The 18174-nt window shown below is 50.6% G+C and overlaps 2 protein-coding genes across 3 annotated transcripts in view; one reads left to right on the top strand and one right to left on the bottom strand.

Annotated features, from left to right (window-relative positions):
* Window positions 1–17797, top strand: part of ZC3H12D (zinc finger CCCH-type containing 12D) — a 29619-nt gene extending 11822 nt beyond the window's left edge. For both annotated transcript variants that reach the window (XM_033093804.1, XM_033093812.1), the window contains exons 3-6: window positions 6656–6795; window positions 10853–11087; window positions 14024–14130; window positions 15162–17797. In XM_033093804.1, coding sequence (XP_032949695.1) covers window positions 6656–6795; window positions 10853–11087; window positions 14024–14130; window positions 15162–15961 — 1282 coding nt within the window. In that variant the 3' untranslated portion in view covers window positions 15962–17797. The remainder of the gene's footprint in view (window positions 1–6655; window positions 6796–10852; window positions 11088–14023; window positions 14131–15161) is intronic.
* Window positions 7331–10229, bottom strand: LOC117018343 (ATP synthase subunit g, mitochondrial-like). Its single transcript, XM_033099304.1, has 2 exons — window positions 10186–10229; window positions 7331–7747 (listed from the first exon to the last, which is right to left on the bottom strand). Exons 1-2 carry the CDS (start codon window positions 10227–10229, stop codon window positions 7411–7413), a joined length of 381 nt encoding a protein of 126 aa, XP_032955195.1. The 3' UTR covers window positions 7331–7410.
* Window positions 17798–18174: the final 377 nt, after the last annotated feature.

The following is an 18174-nucleotide window of genomic DNA, read 5'->3' as shown; positions in this document are numbered from 1 at the left end:
ACCTTTCCACGCAAGGGCGAGAGCCTGGAAACTGCTCTCCTGGCTCTGTCCCCACAGTGCGTCAACTTCAATGAGAATTCTAAGTTGCAATGTGGGGAGTGCATAAGACGGGACTTAGGAAGCCAGACCTTATGCTTGCCCCATAGTTTTGATAAACCTCTTGTATTTCATGTAGGAAGCCAGAGAGGTCAGATGCAGGGAATGGAACGTGGGGCTTAGAGCCCAGAGATCTGAGTTCTTACCTTCAGCGTGGGGCTGCCCAGTGAAACTCGCTGTGATGGTGAGAAGTCCTATACCTACACTGTCCATTACGATGCCACTTGCGGGATGCAGCCATAAAGCACTTGAAATGTGCAACCGAGGGACTGCGCTTTAAATTTTATCTCTTTTGAATTAATTTGAATTCAAGTGCAAATAGACACCTGTGGTGAGTAGCTGCTTATTGGCTTGTACAGCTCTGGCTTTTCAGGTTACCAGCTATGTGACCTTGGAGTGAATCACCAGACTTTTTTTGAGCTCCGTTTATATAATTAAGAGGTTGGACTAAGTAATAATACTCTTAAATGGTTTTTCATTTCTAACATTCTAGGATTCAGGATGATTATTTTATGCGTGGCTTAAAAGAAATGAATGCATTTTTTTTCTTATAAAGGAATTTCTCATCTTCCACAGAGGTTCAGAGAGAGTCAGTAACTTGCCCAAGGCCACAGAGCACAAAGTGCCAGGCTCTGGATGCAGTGCTCTTTCCAAAGCCCTGCATTTCCTCCAGCCCTGTGTAGCCCTGGCTTTCTCCCATCCAGCCTTGGAAAGGGTCTCAGGGTGGGAGACCCTGACCCCATAGGCTTTTATCCTGGAGCCAGGATGCAGTGCTCTTTCCAAAGCCCTGCATTTCCTCCAGCCCTGTGTAGCCCTGGCTTTCTCCCATCCAGCCTTGGAAAGGGTCTCAGGGTGGGAGACCCTGACCCCATAGGCTTTTATCCTGGGGCCAGAGCCTACCGATAGTGAGACCCGGACTTGCTGCAGACAGAATGTGCTAGATCCCCATTCCCTCACCAGGGACTCAGGTGCCCTCTGCAGGGCCGCTGCCCAGGATGCTTCTGCTGCTGCTGCCAACGTGCTGGGAACCCTCGGTGTCACAGGTGCATCGCACGGTGGTTCTGATTGACTAGCAGCACAGAGACTGATGTCCAAGTACAATGCCCACACCTTCAAGGGCCGTGTGTGTGTGTGTGTGTGTGTGTGTGTGTGTGTGTGTGTGTCTACAAGAAAGAGGGAGATGTGAGCTGAATACCTGAATCGCGATTCACCTGGCCTTTAGAAAAATGTCCAGCAGGTTTTTAAAGAAAGAAATCTGGCTTTCATGGAAAGCAGATCAGCAGCTGCATCGTGGTGATTGGGAAGCACACTGATTCTCACAGGCCGGCCGTTGCTGGCATTCCCTTGCCTGGGGCAGGCAAGCTCACAAGTGTTGCACATTCTTTAGGCAAATTTCGGAGAGGCTGATAGGAGGACCTTGGCTTGGGGGAAATCCACCTGATAATTTCACATCCTCTTACTGCCTCAGGCAAGGGTTTCATTTGAATGTGTCCTCTTTTTGGGGTACAGGGTAATTGTTGTTTATGTTTTTAAACTCTTAGAAACCTCAGTAGAATCTGGCTTCTTCTGGAGGAGGGAATCTTCAGGCCCTCATCAGAACTCCTCTCAGTGGGTTACAGGCGGCAGGGTGCCCCTGGGCTGGGGGTCACCTTCTAAGCCTCTGCACTTCCTCTGACCGACGCTGGCCTTGGGCTCCTACCTAAGGCTGCGCCCATCTCTTCTTTTGTAAGATGAGTGCCCCTAGAACAGCCCCCGTTCACCCTCTCTCTTCTCCCTGACCTGAGCTGGGGAGAGATCTCTTGGTGAGAAGGGCTATAAACTCCAGGTTCTGAGTGTTTGCACCTTAACCCCAAATAAACAGTCCAACAGTGGTGTCTCTTTTCGTCTCATATCCAGGAAGACCTGTTCTGTGAACCACTAACTTCTGCAGAGACTTCTTGGGCAATAGGTGAGGATACAGTAGTGTCCCAGTTAGATTGTCTAGTTACTGTAAATGGCTCCTCTCACTGAGGCTGCCCCAAGCACAACTGTCAAGTAGGCAAAATTTGCCTTGGGCACCAACCCACTTCCCCTTACCACCCTCCCTTTATTTAAAACCTACCACTCCAGCTTCCTTTTCCCAGGGCCTGGCTCTCAGCATGCTGCCTGGTGAACTGTTTCACAGTGACTGGTAATAAGTCCTAAGGTCCCTCCCCAGTGCAAGCATTTTAGTAGGAGGTAACTTTGTCTCCAAAGGAGCTGCTGTCTGGATCCCAGGGACAGAGACTGGGGAGGGGCAAGGATAAAAGGAATAAATGGAGCCAGGGAAGGAAGAGTTTGCAGCCTGACAAATTAGGTTCTGAGGTCTGCCGCCAGATCAGCAAGCTGGGCACATTGCTTTGCTTTAGTTTCCTCAAGGGTAAAATGGGACAAAGGTCACTTCCTCAAGGGCTTGTTGTAATGAATAAATGACGTACACGTGCCAAGTGGCCTGGTACACAGGGCTCTCTACAGATATTAACAATGGGTTCCAAGAAGCAGGGGTGAGGTCTGCCTCGTTTACTGCTCTCTGAGCACCCCACACACACTCTTGGTGAAGCAGATGTTCATAGATTGATTTTGAATGAATGGAGGAAGCACAGATTAAGGGGTGCCTTATGTATTTCCCTCTGTATGCAGGGAGTGGGCTCCCGGGGTGACTGCTAGCTTTATTGCCTGGGGAGAGGGGGTTCTCCTGGCTCCTAGAGGCAGACTCCCATGTGGTGAGGAGTTGGCTCCAGCGTGTGGCATCATTCTGGCGATTGCTCAAGGCTCTCTGTGGCCGGAGGCTCAAATGGACTGGAATGGAAAGCCTCCGTTCCAGAGAGACCAGCTTAGAGTTTCTAGGGTCAGCTCAGAGTTGTCTGTGCCTAGAGGTGAAGCTGGAAGGGAGAGAGGAGGCTTCTTAGGGTGAGAGGACCGATGTGTTAGGACCAGATGTACACTTGCTTCCCCTGGTTTTCGTGGTATTTCTATGCCTTTTGGAGACTCTTGGCTGATGGTCTGCAATTTTGGAGTCTTGTGTCAGCGAGGCCGTGGGGCCGGTTCTTGTTTCATAGCAGATGGTGGCACCATTCCTCAGCTCTCTGTTCCTGAATTCCTGAACTCCAGCACCTCTGTCCCCTCCTCTCCATGCGCCCCCAGCCAGGGCCCATTCAGGCTGTCCTGACCAGAGCCACCAGCCTGACCAGAACCTATGCCTCCTCCCAGGGATTGGGTTCCATGTCCCTCTCCGCACCCCTGCCCCACACCCATCAAAGGTGTCGGGGATGGAAAGTTAGCTTTTGAACAGTTAAAAACAGATGTGTACTCACAGAAAAGAGAATAATCAAGACACAATTTTTAAAAGAATTGTGGTAGTGATATGTTTACTTGAGAACTGCGTGAGTACAGACCACTGCAGCCAGGAGACGAGTGTGTTTGGGGTGGGGTTGGGGTGGTGGTGTCACCAGTCGTTCATGGAAAATACACCTTACTTTCCATGATAAATAGAATCTCTTTACCACATTTTAGGTAGTGGGAAGGGGCAAACTTTAAACTTGCCAATCTGTGATACCTCAGTGTCTTCTGGCTTCTGGGTGACTCAGGCTATGTCTTTCCTCTCCCTCCCCCTGCTGCTCTGAGCTCTGCTGCGGAGTGGCTGGGTTGGCCTGGCTTCCAGAATGGTCAGCAACGTAGAGGGGTCATTGATCCCAGTTGGCCTTTGGCTTCAAGTGCTGTCCCCCTCATGAGGCCTAATTGTCTATCCCCAGGCCTCAGACAATCCATCATGTGTGGGGGCATGCAGGGACCCCAGGGGTGTTGTTTCCTGCTCACCTATTAGTCACCTTCCTCTAAAGCAGTCTTGTAGCCCTGCGGGAAGCTGCACCCCACAGAAACCAGGATTTCTGAGAGGCCTGCAAGCTGCTCAGCCTGTGCTCAGAGGTAGGCCTTCAGCCTCCTCTTCACACCCATCATTCCCTCCCCTTAGGGCTCAGTTAGGTGGAGCCGGTGGGAGACTCAGGGGGAAGGTCCCTGTGAATGACCCCTCCTTATTTTCCCTCTATCTCCTTTCTTTTGTCAGCCTCTGCCAAGGAGAAAGGGGCCAGCTTTTCACTTCCTCTTCCTTTTTTTCCTTTTTTTTTTTTTTTTTTTTTTACCACAGACAGCCCCATTGATATTTTCTCCTTGTTGTTTGCATAAGCCTCACAGCTCAGCTTCAATGGCCAAAGGCCTATTTTCCGTAAACTGGAAAACATGACAGACCTAGACTGCAAGGTCTGATTATTGGCTCTGAAAAAATGTAGAGTTCTCCTGTATCTCCACAAAGCCTGACTTCCAATACCATTGATGAGTGTTTCCCAGGCTCCCTTTTTCTCTGTACAAACCTGGGTCTACCCCAATCCCCTCTGAGAAAATAGCAGCAGAGGCCACACACAGAGGAAACACAATAATGGAAACCTGAAGCATCGTCTTCGTCTGGACAGTCTGGACGAGGGTCACGGCTGTAGACCAGGCCCCTCAGGGCAGCGTGTGAATGGCCCTCTAAGAACCTAGCCTTGCCTCTCCCGCCTCACCCCATACAACAGTCCCCTTTGCTCACTCCACATGCTGCAGCCACTCTGTTCTCACTCTGGTCCTCAGACATGCCAAGCCCTTGCATGAGACCCAGGGGTGTTGCCAGGCAAGCCCAGTCCATGCATCAGGGTCTTTCCAGCCACCTCTTCCATCTGCCTGGGCTACTCCTCCTCCAGCTGCTCACAAGACCAGTTTCTTCTCAGTCATTCATTCATTCAACACGATTTTATTGAGCCCTTACCAACTGTCAGGTCCTGTGCTCAGCCCTGGGAATTCAATGGGGACCAAAAGGAACATAAGATTTAGAGAAGGGGACACCCAATTCATCCTACAGTGAGGGTGAATGCCCCACTGGGAGCAGTGAGGGCTCATAAGAGAGAATCTGCCGGGGTTTAAAGGGCAGGGGGTGCTTTCCTGAGGAAGTGGAGATGAAGCTGAGATCTGAAGCGGGAGGGGGAGTGGACTGGCCGACAGGAGAGGGGTAGCTGGGGCAGAGGTTCTGTGGTGGGAGTAGAGGAAGGCGTGTGGCCTGGATAAGGGCTGGAGGAGGTGCAGGCGGCTGGGCTGGAAGCAGCGAACGGACAGTGATCTCGCGTGGAGGCCAGGCTGTGTCCTGTCCATGGCTACGTCCAGAGGATTCTGCCTTCTCAGTACCTCAGATCTCACCACTTGTCTCCCTGTCCAGCAGAACACCACTGACCGCTGCTGACTACGTCTGAGGCACGTTTTCAGGCTTCATTGGTCCCTTGCAGCACCATTTGGCTGCCTCCTTCCTGTGGCTTCCCTGACGCAGACCTCTTCTGGTTGACGTCCTTCTTTTCTGATAGATCCTTTCTATCTCTTTTGTAAGATTGTCCTCCTCTACCTGTAACCAGCTGCTAAGTTCCAGAGTTCCTCCAGGTCCAGCTCTAGGCCTCTCTCCCTCTCTCCAGGCGATCAGGCAATTCTCTCCATAGGGGGGCTTCGACTTTTGCTTAAACATAGGTGATGCACACGTTTTATCACACAGACCTCTCTTCTGAACCCTAGCTGTTCACTTAACATTTCACTTGGAGGTCACAGAGCCTCCTCCAACTCAATATGTGTCCACGACCAAATGCGTGATCTTTCCTCTCAGCCCCGTTCTCCTCCAGAATTCCCTGTTTCCGCGAAGAGCCCACCATCCAGTTATACAAGCCAGAGATCTGGAAGCTTCCTCAGTGCCATCTTCTCTATCACCCCTATATCCATCCAACCACCATGTTCTAGAGATTTTGCCTTCTAAATATCTCTCAAGTTCACCTACTGCACTCCCTTATGCATCAACACCTGCTTGGTCTAAGTTACCATCCATTTCTGCCTCGATGACTACAACAGCTTCGTTACTGGTACCTCAACCCCCTTGGACTCCCTTCTAACTTACTATCCTTTGTGCTGCTGGATTGAGCTTTCTGAAACATACATAGGACCACATTACATATACCCCCTATCTTAAAACCCTTCTATGTTTTCTCATTCCTCTCAGGAGCAAGAAAAATCTTCAATAAGGCTTACAAGGCCCTGCCCTGCCTGGTCTTGAGTCTCCTCTCACTCAACTGTCTCCTTCCTGCCTCCGCTGATATCTTTGGTGGAATTTGTGGGGCACGTTGGCTTCTTGCTTGGACTTGGGAAGCCCAATAACACAGTCACAACCCTCTGTTAGGGTGAGAGTCTTATGCAGATGGCTGCTCATGTCCATTTTATGTTGATCCTTGTTAGGTTCACTTACTAAGAAGATCTGGTCTATTAATCTTTGGAATGCATTCGCCCTGGAGCCCGAGACCTCCACAAACTATCACAAGCTATGTGGTTCCAGTTAAGGGACCTATTTTGTGCAAAGAATGAGCTATTTTTTAAATGCAGATGTGTCTGATTCCCTTTTGATTATGAGACTGTGATCCAGGATATTCCCAGGGGAAATCACTCTTTTTTGTGTCTCTACAGATTCTTTGTTTTCTCATTGTAGCCATGGAAATAAAGAAGTCTTCTCTTGCCGGGGAATCCAGCTGGCTGTGGACTGGTTCAGGGACAGAGGACACACCTATATCAAGGTTTTTGTCCCATCCTGGAGGAAAGACCCACCAAGAGCCGATACCCCTATTAGAGGTATGTCAGAGCAGATACACCCTTCCTTAACCGTATGCCTGACAGTTACGTACACTCAGTTATGTCCTTAGCTATTTGGTTGATGACGTCTGTCTTCCTCACTGGACTATGAGCTCCATGAAGGCACTGACTGTGAAGGTTCACTGCCATAGTTCTGACACCTGGCACAACGCCTGGCATAGAGTAGGTGCTCAAAGAATAGTTGAATAGATGAAAGAACAAATTACTACATCTTTGAGTATAAACGATCACTTTCAAAAATAGTGGTGTCTTACAACTTTTAACACTCTGCAGAAAGATTGCATCTGCACCCGACCCCCCATAGAATACAGGATCTGAAAGAGACATGTATTCCGTCTGGTGATATTTATTTACTGAACAAGTAGTCCAGTTGCTTCATTAAAAAGAAAAGAAAAGGAAACTGAGACCCAGGGAATACTTTCAGCTAGGAATATTTTAAACTACAAATAATGGAACAGGTTGTTTAAATAAACAGGGATTTGATTTTTTTTTTTTTGATTTTGACATATTTTATTCAAATACCAGTCTGATCGCACATGGTCCAAGAACATTCGAATAATAAACCCAAAAGAAGCAGATGTGAACGATTGGTCTTCAAACATTATAGCCAACGATGCCACGCTTGCCTATGATCTTGCCGACATAAAACCACATCCATACTTCAGGGGCCACTAAACCATTCAGCAGCGCTTCCTTAACTGTGAGCTCTTTGAAGCTACCAGTTTGAGCACTATTGACTATTTTTTTCAAGCTCTGAATAGCTGTAGGGATCTCAGCAGGGGTTGGAGGAACCAGCTCAACCTTGGCATAGTGCCACGATGTGGCCAGTTGAGGCTTCGAGTAAGTCACAGCAGCGTTTAGCAGCGCCGGGGCCTTCTCTGCGAGGTTCTGGACAAACTGGGCCGTGGTTGGAGGATGGAAAGTCCGTGGCCTCGAACGGCCGGCGGAATCTTGTCAGTTTCTTGTTTGGCTTTTTTTATAACAAGAAGTCAGATGCCAAGCCATGTTGACATTGTTTCAGGCAAGTCAGTGATGGTAGGATTGGCCTCTTGGTGATTCTGGTAGGTTCCTTTGACTTTATTTTTCAGCCTTTTTGCCAAAACTTTTTGTGTTTGGTTTTAATTCTGTCAATGGTTATCAATTGTTTCTACTTCTCTTTCTGATTTCCTCTTTATTTTTTAAATGAAATGCTATTCTCGTCTTATGGATGTGGTATCTTCTTGACTGTTCTTATACTAATACAGACTTTTAAAATGTTCTCTTAAATTTCACAAATCATATATGTATATTTTCTGGGGTCACTTTTCTTTGTTCATCTCTCCTCCTCTCTCTTTTTGTGCTGTTAGCTCTTCTCAAAATTCTGGTGACCCTTTGTTTGTCAGTTTTCACTTGTTAATAAAGAACCAGATTGGTTAAATACAAAATCTATCCAACTGCCATGGGTTTGCTGTCCCGGTATGTTCATCTGTCTCGGAATGGTAGGGCTGACCACTGGTGCTGATCAGCAGGTGTCATTGTAGTGTACGTGCACGGAGCAGGCAGGCAGCTGGGCACGTCTGCCCACCACACACGCCAGTGCCGTGGTGACGATGGTTTTACTCTAGGAGGGCAACGGCCACCTGGGAACCTCCTCATCCTAGTTTTCCCTTCACTTTCCTTAGAGGGATAGGCATAGAAAGGGGTGGATGCGGCTGCCCCAGGAGTAGCCCTTCAGTTAGCCATCCCTACGTCTGCCCATTTCCCTCCACGTGCCGGGAGCTCGAGGACTTTTCTGAGAAAATGGCTCCAACTCCACGTCTGCACACATTCTGGTCTGTGGCTTTCTCTGCACTGTAGGAGTTATAGGATCCTATCTGCTTTCTGCCTTCCTGAAATTTGTCAAAATCTTGGATTTGCTGCTGTCCCCAAGCCCATTTTTAATGTGATTAGGGATCCCCTCCCCTTTTTGTACATTTTCAGTGCCATTTCAATGGGATTATGAGAAGGAGTGGGGATAAATACTTGTGTTTAGTTCCTCAGCATGAACCAGTTACCCTAAATTATTCCATATGGTCTGAACATGGAGAATGGTGGCTTTCAACAGCTATGTAATATTGAAATCTAGTATGGGTAAAGAGTAGGGAAATCATTTTGAGGTAGGGAAGGAATTTTTAAACAAGTCACAACAAATACAAATCTATGGGAGAAAGATTCATAAATTTGACTACATTAAAATAAAAGCTTCTGTTCATTAGAGGATACCACAAAAACAAAAACAAGAAATGAAAAGAGAAGCCTTAAACCAGGAGAGGCTATACGTATAACGCACATTCCTGATGAAGGATTACTGTCCAGAATCTATAGAGAACTTCTCCAAATTAATAAAACAAGGACAAATGACCAATAGAAAGATGAGCTAATCAGCACAGATAGATCTTTCACAGAAGAGAACACATAAATGGCCAATAAACATGTGAGAAGATGCTCCATCTCATTAGTAACCAGAGAAATGCAGAATAAAACTGCAAGAGGCCACCTGCCAGGTTGGCAAAAATTAAAAAAACCCTGAAAATGCCAAGTGTTGGCAATGTTGTCTTTTTCTTTTTTTCTTTTTTTGGCAATGTTGTCTTAATTGTCTTAAGTGGTTCTACTTGTTACAATCACTTTGGAAAACAACTTAGCCTTATCTTGTAAAGCGCCTTTCCTTATGACCCAGTCAAAGCACCCCGAGAGATACGCCCTAGAGGAACACGTAAGCTTCTGCTCCCGGGGACTCACATGTAGAACTGAAAGCAGTGAGCCTATCGGCGCGGCCACGCCTCCCCAACGCAAGGTGACGTGAAGAAAGCAAGTTACACACGTATATGGACAGTGTGATTCCATTTGTGTAAGGTCAGGAAGTTCATGATCACATTGAAAATAGTCCGCTGGAGGGGGTTACATACATATCCATTTGAAAAAAATGAAAGCAAAGCAATGATTACCACAAAGTTCTAAGGATTGGGTTATCTTCAGGGAAATGAAGAGACGTGCAAACCAGGGGGACAGAGGGGGCTTCATGGGCTGTGTTTCCTTTCGCAGCGGGAGTGCCACATGTGTGGCATTTTAAAAATGATTTTTTTGTACTATGTATGCATTATACACTTGTTTTAAAGTCTGGACACTATGTCACACAGAAAGGGGCTTAAACTTGAGGGAAGAAGCCGTTTGTGAAGCAAATGCTAATATAATACTCTTCCAGGTTTGGAGCAAGTGTTTTGTGTAGAAGGGATTTGTTTTGCGTGTCTCCAAAGGCAAAATTAAGGTCAAAGAGTAGACCTTCCAGGGAATTTAGCTCCTATTGAGTCTTTGTGACATTTGTGGCCACCTGATACACATTTGCTTCCTCACCTGAGCTTAGCTAGTCTACTTGCAAACCCTGTGAAGCCGGTCATTGGATTTATTATGTTTGTTTTATAAATGCAAACACTGACATTTAAAGGTGGGTGAAGTACCCAAGAGTTGAAGCTAAGACCAGAATCCAGGTTGTCGATTCTTAATTCTGGACTCTTCCCTTGACATTCTTGTGTCCTTCAGAGCTGTTAGTTATGAGATGCTCCATCCTGGAGGTGTCCCAAGCAGACTTTTAACTGTGGGGAAGATGGACAGAGGCTCCCAGCTAAGGGCTTATGCAGGCACCTTTCAAGTGGATACAAGGCTCCTAGTAATTCTGAAGGCATTGCCTGGATTCCAGTTAAAATATGGATGTCTTTCCCCAGTAAAAGGCCTCTGGTGTCTAAAGTGACTCCTCCTTGTTGGCTGCCGTCCTATGGACTCCTGTCATGACACAGGCAGGACAGAAGCCAAGAGCTCTCTTGAACTTGGGCAGCTATTCTTCTCAAGACCTCCATGCCCATCTGATGGGCTGGGCCGTGGGGTGGGGGAGGAGGGAGTTGGCTCCGACCAGATTCCTGAGCTGCCAACTGTGCTCAGTGATCTTAGGATGGATCTTAGGGCTGGAGAGTCCTTCTGAGAAAAGCTGCTACATGCCGTCTCCTGCCTGCCCTGTGGCCCACAGAGCAGCACGTGCTAGAGGAGCTGGAGAGGCAGGCTGTGCTCGTGTACACCCCGTCCCGCAAGGTGAACGGCAAGCGTGTGGTCTGCTACGACGACCGGTACATCGTGAAGGTGGCCTATGAGCGGGATGGCATCATCGTCTCCAACGACAACTACCGTGACCTGCAGAGCGAGAACCCTGAGTGGAAGTGGTTCATCGAGCAGAGGCTGCTCATGTTTTCCTTCGTCAATGATCGGTACGTGGTGACCGAGGGGGCCCCGGCCAGGCGGGGTGGGACTGACTGGAAGAAAGCCACTCCAATTAGCCTGGGCCCAGCAGGCTTGCAGTCAGGCACACCACACCGGAAGCAGAGGATACCCAGCCCTGGAGGCAGCTGGTCTGAAGTTTCCCTCTCTGCTCCCCGGGGCTGCACAGTCTGGCTCTATTCCTCTGGGTCTCCACTCTTTTGTGACCAGCTTTCCCAACAGGGCAGTTTTATCCCAACTTTCCATGACCGTTCTGTTCCCAGGTCCACCTCTGGCTGACCTGGCACAGAGTTGCCCAGCATGGGCTTGGGGCACCCTAAATGTTTTGTTTTTATTTTTAAAGAATTTAATACTTCAAATAAGAGCACTGGAAAAGTCATCATGGGGAAAATCTGAACTTTGTGGTACTTCCTTTCACTTCTTTTATGTTTGTGTCTGTTTGTTTAAAAAGTTTTGAATTAGAGGAGGGAGTGGGCAACATCATCTTTTGGGGTGTCAAGATCTTGGAGCTGACTCTGTGTTAATACCTCTTCGTTGGAATTTTCAGGAGAATCTGGTTGGTTCATTTGTCCCCTAGGTTGGTTCCCCTGGGTTAGGACCACCCTGGACCAACCAGCTACAGCTGGGGGATGTCAGGGTCCCAAGGCACAAACCCGGTAGCAGGTGCCGGGAGAGGGCCCTAGACTGAGCTAAGCTGGCAAGGAAGTGATGGCTGGTCCATTGCATGTGCTCATGTTGAGGGCAGAGGATAGGAACCTGGCAAGGTGGGCATGGGTCTCAGACTAGCCCATGGGTCCCACCAAGGTGGGACGAGGTGGGGAGGACACAGCAAGTGGGGACTTCATTCCTACTTCAGCTTCTGTTCCAGGCAGTGATGACTTGGTCCTCATTCTGGGCTCTCTGACTGGCTTTTACGAATGTGGTTTGAGACAAGCTGCCCACCTCTGTGAGGCAGGCACTGTCTGTGCTTTATCTGCCATGGCCCCGCATGCCTGGAATACCACAGGCACTTAGTTACTAGTTGTAGAGGAACTAGTACAGCCCTGGGGAAGGGAGGATGGGGAGAGAAGGGGGGCCATGTCAGCTGGGCCACGCCACTTGCAATGGCAGACTAGTTCCTGACCCTACAGCCTGGGAGGCGGTGTGGTATGGCGGAAAGAGCTGGGGCTTTGGGAAGCAGGAGGTGAGCTTTCAACCCGAAGCGCTGCCATTTACTGGCCACGTGCTGTGGGGAAATCACTGAACCTCACTGAGCAGAATTAACTGTACTTGGGTTAATCACACTTACGTCTGAGGACGTAAGGTTGTGAAGACTAGAGAGAATTGTACTGTTATTCCCAGGCTAGGCTAGGACATGGTGCTTCCAGGGCCACTGTTGCCCCCACTACCACCTGGCCCACAGCCCTGGAGGTGGCAGCGCCCTCCTTAGCTCCAGGGCACATGCTTGCAGCTACCCTGCAGTAGCCCCATGGGCATTTCACATACACAAGGCTAGCGGCTCCTTCTGTCCGGCTCAGGCATGGACGAATCTGGCAAGTCTGGTAACTGTTCCAGAAAACCCTCACTGAGGTCTGATGGATCATGGCTGCCTCTGGCCTAGTGACAGCCTGGGGCCCAGGCCAAGTCCTTTGGATGCACTGGCCTCTGCTAAAGGCCTGCCAGAAGCTCCCGCAGCTGCCAGGAGGCAGAGCCTCCCTGCCTGCCTGTGGGCAAGGATGCCCGCCCCAGCGCCCTGGACACATCCATAGGACCCTTTTGGACCAGTTTGCAGCTGCAAGACTGGGAGAGAGCAGGAGGGGAAGCCTTTGGGAACTTTTAATAACCGCAGTGGGCGGCAACCCAGGTTCTTGGTCCGGTCCCAAGTCTGAAAAGCTGGCTGTGTCGCTGGGATCTGAGCTATGGAGACGGCCTGGGACAGGGTATTGCCCAACTCTGAGCCAGCCTAGAGGACTTGGTCTGCAGGGTGGGACCTCAGCATGACCCTTGACTCCCAGGGGGACACAAACGCATACAAACAGACCCCTATTTTGGATTCCATAACCCCTCCGGTGGAACCTTGGTGTGACCTGGCAGTGCCTCCTGGGAACAGAAGTATTCTATAAGAGAAGGGATGGTGCTAAACGAGGGGAATTTTCTTCTGAGTAATGTTTCCCCCTTTGAGCCGTGGGCACTCCGGATCTGCATTCCCTTCCTAGATGTAATTCCTGGGACAAAGGAGGGGGCAGGCGGGAGGCAGGGTGGTATCAGCCCAGAGCCCCAGGTTTGCGGAGGACGGTGGGGCCTGTTAGGAGCTTCTGTGTGCAGGCTGCAGATGGGATCCACTGCTGCACTGACTCATGGCTGGCATTTCAAACTCTGTTAGTATTTATCCCCACCCTGTATGTGCCCAGAGCTGTGGGGCAGCTCCGCAGAAATGGGACATGGGCCTCAAGGAGCTTAGAGGAGGACTGTTTTGTGGCCCCAAGGAGGTCTCAGACCTTCTGTTGAAGACAACAGGAAGGCAGCTTAGAGTTACTTTCAGATGAGGGTCCAATTTGAGTGGGGGAAAAAAAATCACCTGGGGCATTGTTAAAATGCCAATTTCTGAACAACTTGAGATTCTGATGAAGCAGGTCTGGTGGGAAGCCAGGGGTCTGCGTTCGGGAAGGAGCTGCTCGGTGAATCTGGCACTGCTGGCTTGAACTTCAGCAGGAGAAACTGGGAAGAGCCCCATGGGCTGCTCCCTCAGGATCGGTGCTGTGCCCTGCCCTGCCCTGTCCTGCATGGATTCTGTGAGAAGGAAGGGGTGTGCTGCTCTAATATGCTATGACACCCATGGGTGCAGGAAAAGGCCTGGAAGGTGAGCTGAGGCCACGCCTTTGCTGTACAGGTGCCATTGTCGAGTCCCTGTGGGTCTTGCATTTGCCCCTGTGTGCTTGTTTTCCAGGTTCATGCCTCCTGACGACCCCCTAGGCCGCCGAGGACCCACCTTGAGCAACTTCCTGAGCAAGAAGCAGAAACCCCCAGAGCCGTCCTGGCAGCACTGCCCCTATGGTGGGTAGCACCCCGTGTCTTGGGGGCCCTGTTTAGGGCCTTGTGTCTGGATGGAAGCTTCCTGACAGGGTTATTATAAGGATGAACCGACATCTGAGCCAACCATTTCATGGAAACATTTGTGGGGGTTGGATGCAGGGGTCACACACAGGGCAAAGCCAGGTTCAGGAAGCAGGGAGGCTTTGTGCTCCCCTAAGTTCCCTTTTTCAGTCCCTTCACCTGGCAAACTGGCACGTTGTGTCCCATCCTGCCCCCTCATCCCCGGTGCACTTATGGACTTTGGTCAGTGCTATCCATTGAGTTAAGGATTTTATCCAGAGCTCTCCAGGACGCCAGCCTTCTAGCCAGCTGTCACTTGCTTTGTACCCCAGGCGTGTGTGTGTGTGTGTGTGTGTGTGTGTGTGCACGCATGTCTGCATGCCTATGGAAGTTTGGAAAGCCTTAGGTGATAGGCAGTCATTCTTGTTAGAATTAAGGGGACGTACATTCAGGTTGGCTCCTCCCACTCTGTTTCACTCTCAAAAATGCCCAGGTTTGGATGATAAATTATTTGATCACCTCTGTAGGGAGAGGGCAGTGGTTCGCAAAGGGCTGTGCTAATGGTGGACACTGAGGCAGCACTGGAGCCACAATCCTATGCCATGCGCACCCACTGCTCCCTCCCCAAGCTTGGCCCTATCTACAGGGGTCCTGGGGAAGTAGAGGCTGGAGGTCATTGGAAGGAGAGATTTGGTCTCAGTCCCTGGCCAAAGGGCACCTACCTGCCGGACACTGGGGTTGCTGTGCCCAGCCCCCCCACACCACAAGGCCGAGGGTGCTGCACCCACGTGCATTCCGCCTGTGGCCCAGTGCACTTCGTGCCACCTCGTCCTGTCCCAATCCTGACAAGTCTTTGGCCTGGTGCTCTTTCGTGAGGAATCTCCGAGGAGAAAGGCTGCGGGGCGGGCAATGTGTGGACCACACAGGACTCGCACAGCCTGTCCCCGCGCGAGAGCTCACCCAGCGCCCTCTCTCCCCGCTGCCCCTTCTAGGCAAGAAATGCACCTACGGCATCAAGTGCAAGTTCTACCACCCGGAGAGGCCGAACCACGCGCAGCTGCCCGTGGCTGACGAGCTTCGAGCGCAAACACGGACCTGGCGGGGCGCGGGCGCCGACGAGGAGAGGCCGAGGGCGCGGGCGGAGAAGGACGGCCCCTGGGGAGCCCCCGCCACCTCCTGGCCGGGTCCCCGGGAGCCTGGTTCGCGCAGCCTGCCCCCATTGCGGCAGACGGCCGATGTGGCGGGCGTCGAGGGCGGCCTCTCGCGGCTCACCTTCAGCGACGACCCGGGGCTCCTCGGCGCTCCCCCTCCTGGCCCCGGCGGCGGCCTCGCGCCCCGTCCGCGCTGTCCCGACTGGGTGGCGCCCAGGGCTTCGCTGTCCCTGCCAGCCCTGCCTGGCCTCTCGAGCTCCCACAGCCCATCGGGCCCGCTAGTCCGGCCGCTGGCTGGGGACCTCCCCAGGGATCCTCAGAGTGACCTGCTCCCCGAGCGAAGGCCGCCAGCCGACCCGTGGGCCCTCCCGCATGGGGCTGCCCGGATCCCGGGACACTCGGCCTGGGCGGAAGTGGGATGGGGCGACGGCGCCTTCTGGGGGCCTTTGGGGTCCACGCCCCGGGCCGCAGACGGCGAGAGGGATGCACGCGCTCGGGCACGCTCCGAGCTCTGCAGCATCTTCCCGGCCCACCAGGTGGACAGCGTCATGGCCTTGTTCCCTGCGCTCTCCGACGTCACTAGGCTCATCCTCCTCATCCAGAGATTTCAAAGGTTCAGTGCGCCCCTCGGAAATCCCTAAGGAGCAAGTACAAGCCATCACCAGTGATGTCCCAACCCTGCCTTACAACTTAGCCAAGGTGGGCCAGCGGTTGACAGCCTGCACCTGGGTCGGCCCACCTGTGGGACCCCCTTCTCTTTAAAGATGTTCAGGGAAGCCAACTTCGTCACCCTCAGCTACGCTCTTAGTGGCACTTAGTGACCCTCACTGACTACCTAGGGCTGTTGCTGGAGGTCTTAGAGTGCCTTCTCCTGTTTGCCGTACGTACTACGAGTCCCACCAGGCTCCAAGGATTTGTCTAGAGCACTCCATGGCTGTTTTTGTCAAGCTGTAGTTGGGATCCACAAGTGGGTCCTGCCAGAAATGAAGTGGAATAGAAAGCGTCAGTGCACACCCCATATCAGGCTAAGTATATGTGGAACTCGTGTTTGTTCGCTGTGTGTGCGCCTGTGGTAACCCTGTAAATTAATGTGGATCATGGGCGAAAATTTGAGAACTCCTGGAAAATGGCCTTGAGTTTCATTGCATCAAAACATATTTGAAATGTAATAGTAGTCAGTTAGCCAGCGGAGGTTTTGACATCTGGAGGTTTCCTATGAGCTGTTTTTATTCTAGCCTCATGAGGGCAATGCAGAGTTCTGGCCTTGACATGTGGGCTCCACCCGTCACTTTGACATTGTGTGTCTGTGCTGGTCTGTGGAGGTGTGGCAGGGACATGTCCTGACGGCCTGCCTGCGGGGCCTTCACCTCCTTCATATACACACACACAGAAACATACACACACAGACATACACATCACATACACACTGCTAGAGCCACACCTCACAGCAGAAGCCCAGTGAGTCAGGACGTTTGCTCAGAAACCCTCAGGTTGGTCAGAGGTAAGCTGGGATGACCCTTAATCATGGAGGTTTATTGCCACCTTCCACCATTGCTGTTTTTTTCCAGCCAGCTACTGCTTTGGGTTTTGGGGAGAAAGGGGTTCCCCTATTTGTCATGGACCAGAAATTACATGATGCTGCCAGAGCATGGATCTCAGGCATCTCTGGGCGGCATCCACCCATGCGCTCTGGGTTATGAGTCCAGCTCCACAGGTCTTGGCTGGTTTGTTCATGAGGGGACTTGGTGGCTTGGCCATGGCAGAGAGTGTGGGCTGTCTCCCAATGGAAAATCAGTGGCCAACCCCTGCATGCTTCCAGCAGACTGGCAGGAGCAGAGAGAAACTTCTCAGTGGGTTACTCGGCCGCACTGCTGGCACAGCTCAGGGTGCATCCTGGGAAACGTGGCTCCTGGCCCTCTAATTCATTCTAGATGCTGCCGGTGGAGATACAGTAAAGCGTATCTGCCTGTGAGCCTTTTCATCTTTTTAAACCTGATTCTTAGCATGCTTTCAGCCCGATCTGTTCCTCACCTTTTTGAAAGGTTGAAAGAGGACCCTGTACTCACAATTGTACCTTATTATTTTGGGATCTTAGCCCTGAAGAGGGCCCACTCTTTCTAGATAAATTGGATTTCCCTCTTGGTGTTTCTTTTTAACTTTTTTATTTTCTTTTGACAAGACAAGCTTTATGTTAGAGCTGCTTTTGTCTTTTGATATGGAATCATTGCCTTGCTGATTTACAACTGAAAATGTTTAAACTGCTTCCTTGGAGGACAAGTTTGAGTTTTAGTAAGCTGTAAAGCTATTTTATTCGGTTCGCTGTGATTAAGACAAGAACAAAAGCACATTTCGATGTAATCCCCTTTGGAATTTTTTCCAAAGTCTTGGTATGTCTTTGTGACACGAAACATGGATGGGACAGATGAATGAAATGTCCCTAGCTGCATAACTGGTACTGTGCTCCAAAAATAAATCACTTTTACGCACACCTGGACTCTTCACTGTCAAATTATGTATCAGTTTCTCTCATGTCGGCTTTTCCCCTGGGCTGGTTTTTCATGTTAAATATTGTGGGTGTGAACACTGAGGTTATTTTATGGCTGCTTTATTTGGTGTTGTCCCACCCATGGGGTGGTGGGGCAGAGGTGAGGGGACCGGACTCCATCTTTTCCATCAGAAGCTTCGCGGCCTAAAGGAAGGACATGTCTTTGCTGGCTGTTCAGCAGATTGCTCCCAAGGACACGAGCTGCTTACCTGTTTGCGAGACTTTTAAAATCCTCATTACAGAACCATGAAGCAGCCTCATAAAAGCCGCTCTTCTTGTGTGAACCTGCAGGAGAGTCCTTGATTGCTT

This window comes from Rhinolophus ferrumequinum, chromosome 3, assembly GCF_004115265.2.
Source record: "Rhinolophus ferrumequinum isolate MPI-CBG mRhiFer1 chromosome 3, mRhiFer1_v1.p, whole genome shotgun sequence".
Taxonomy (NCBI): domain Eukaryota; kingdom Metazoa; phylum Chordata; class Mammalia; order Chiroptera; family Rhinolophidae; genus Rhinolophus; species Rhinolophus ferrumequinum.
The sequence above is the reverse complement of the archived record's forward strand: the minus strand, read 5'-3'. Positions and strand labels throughout refer to the sequence as shown.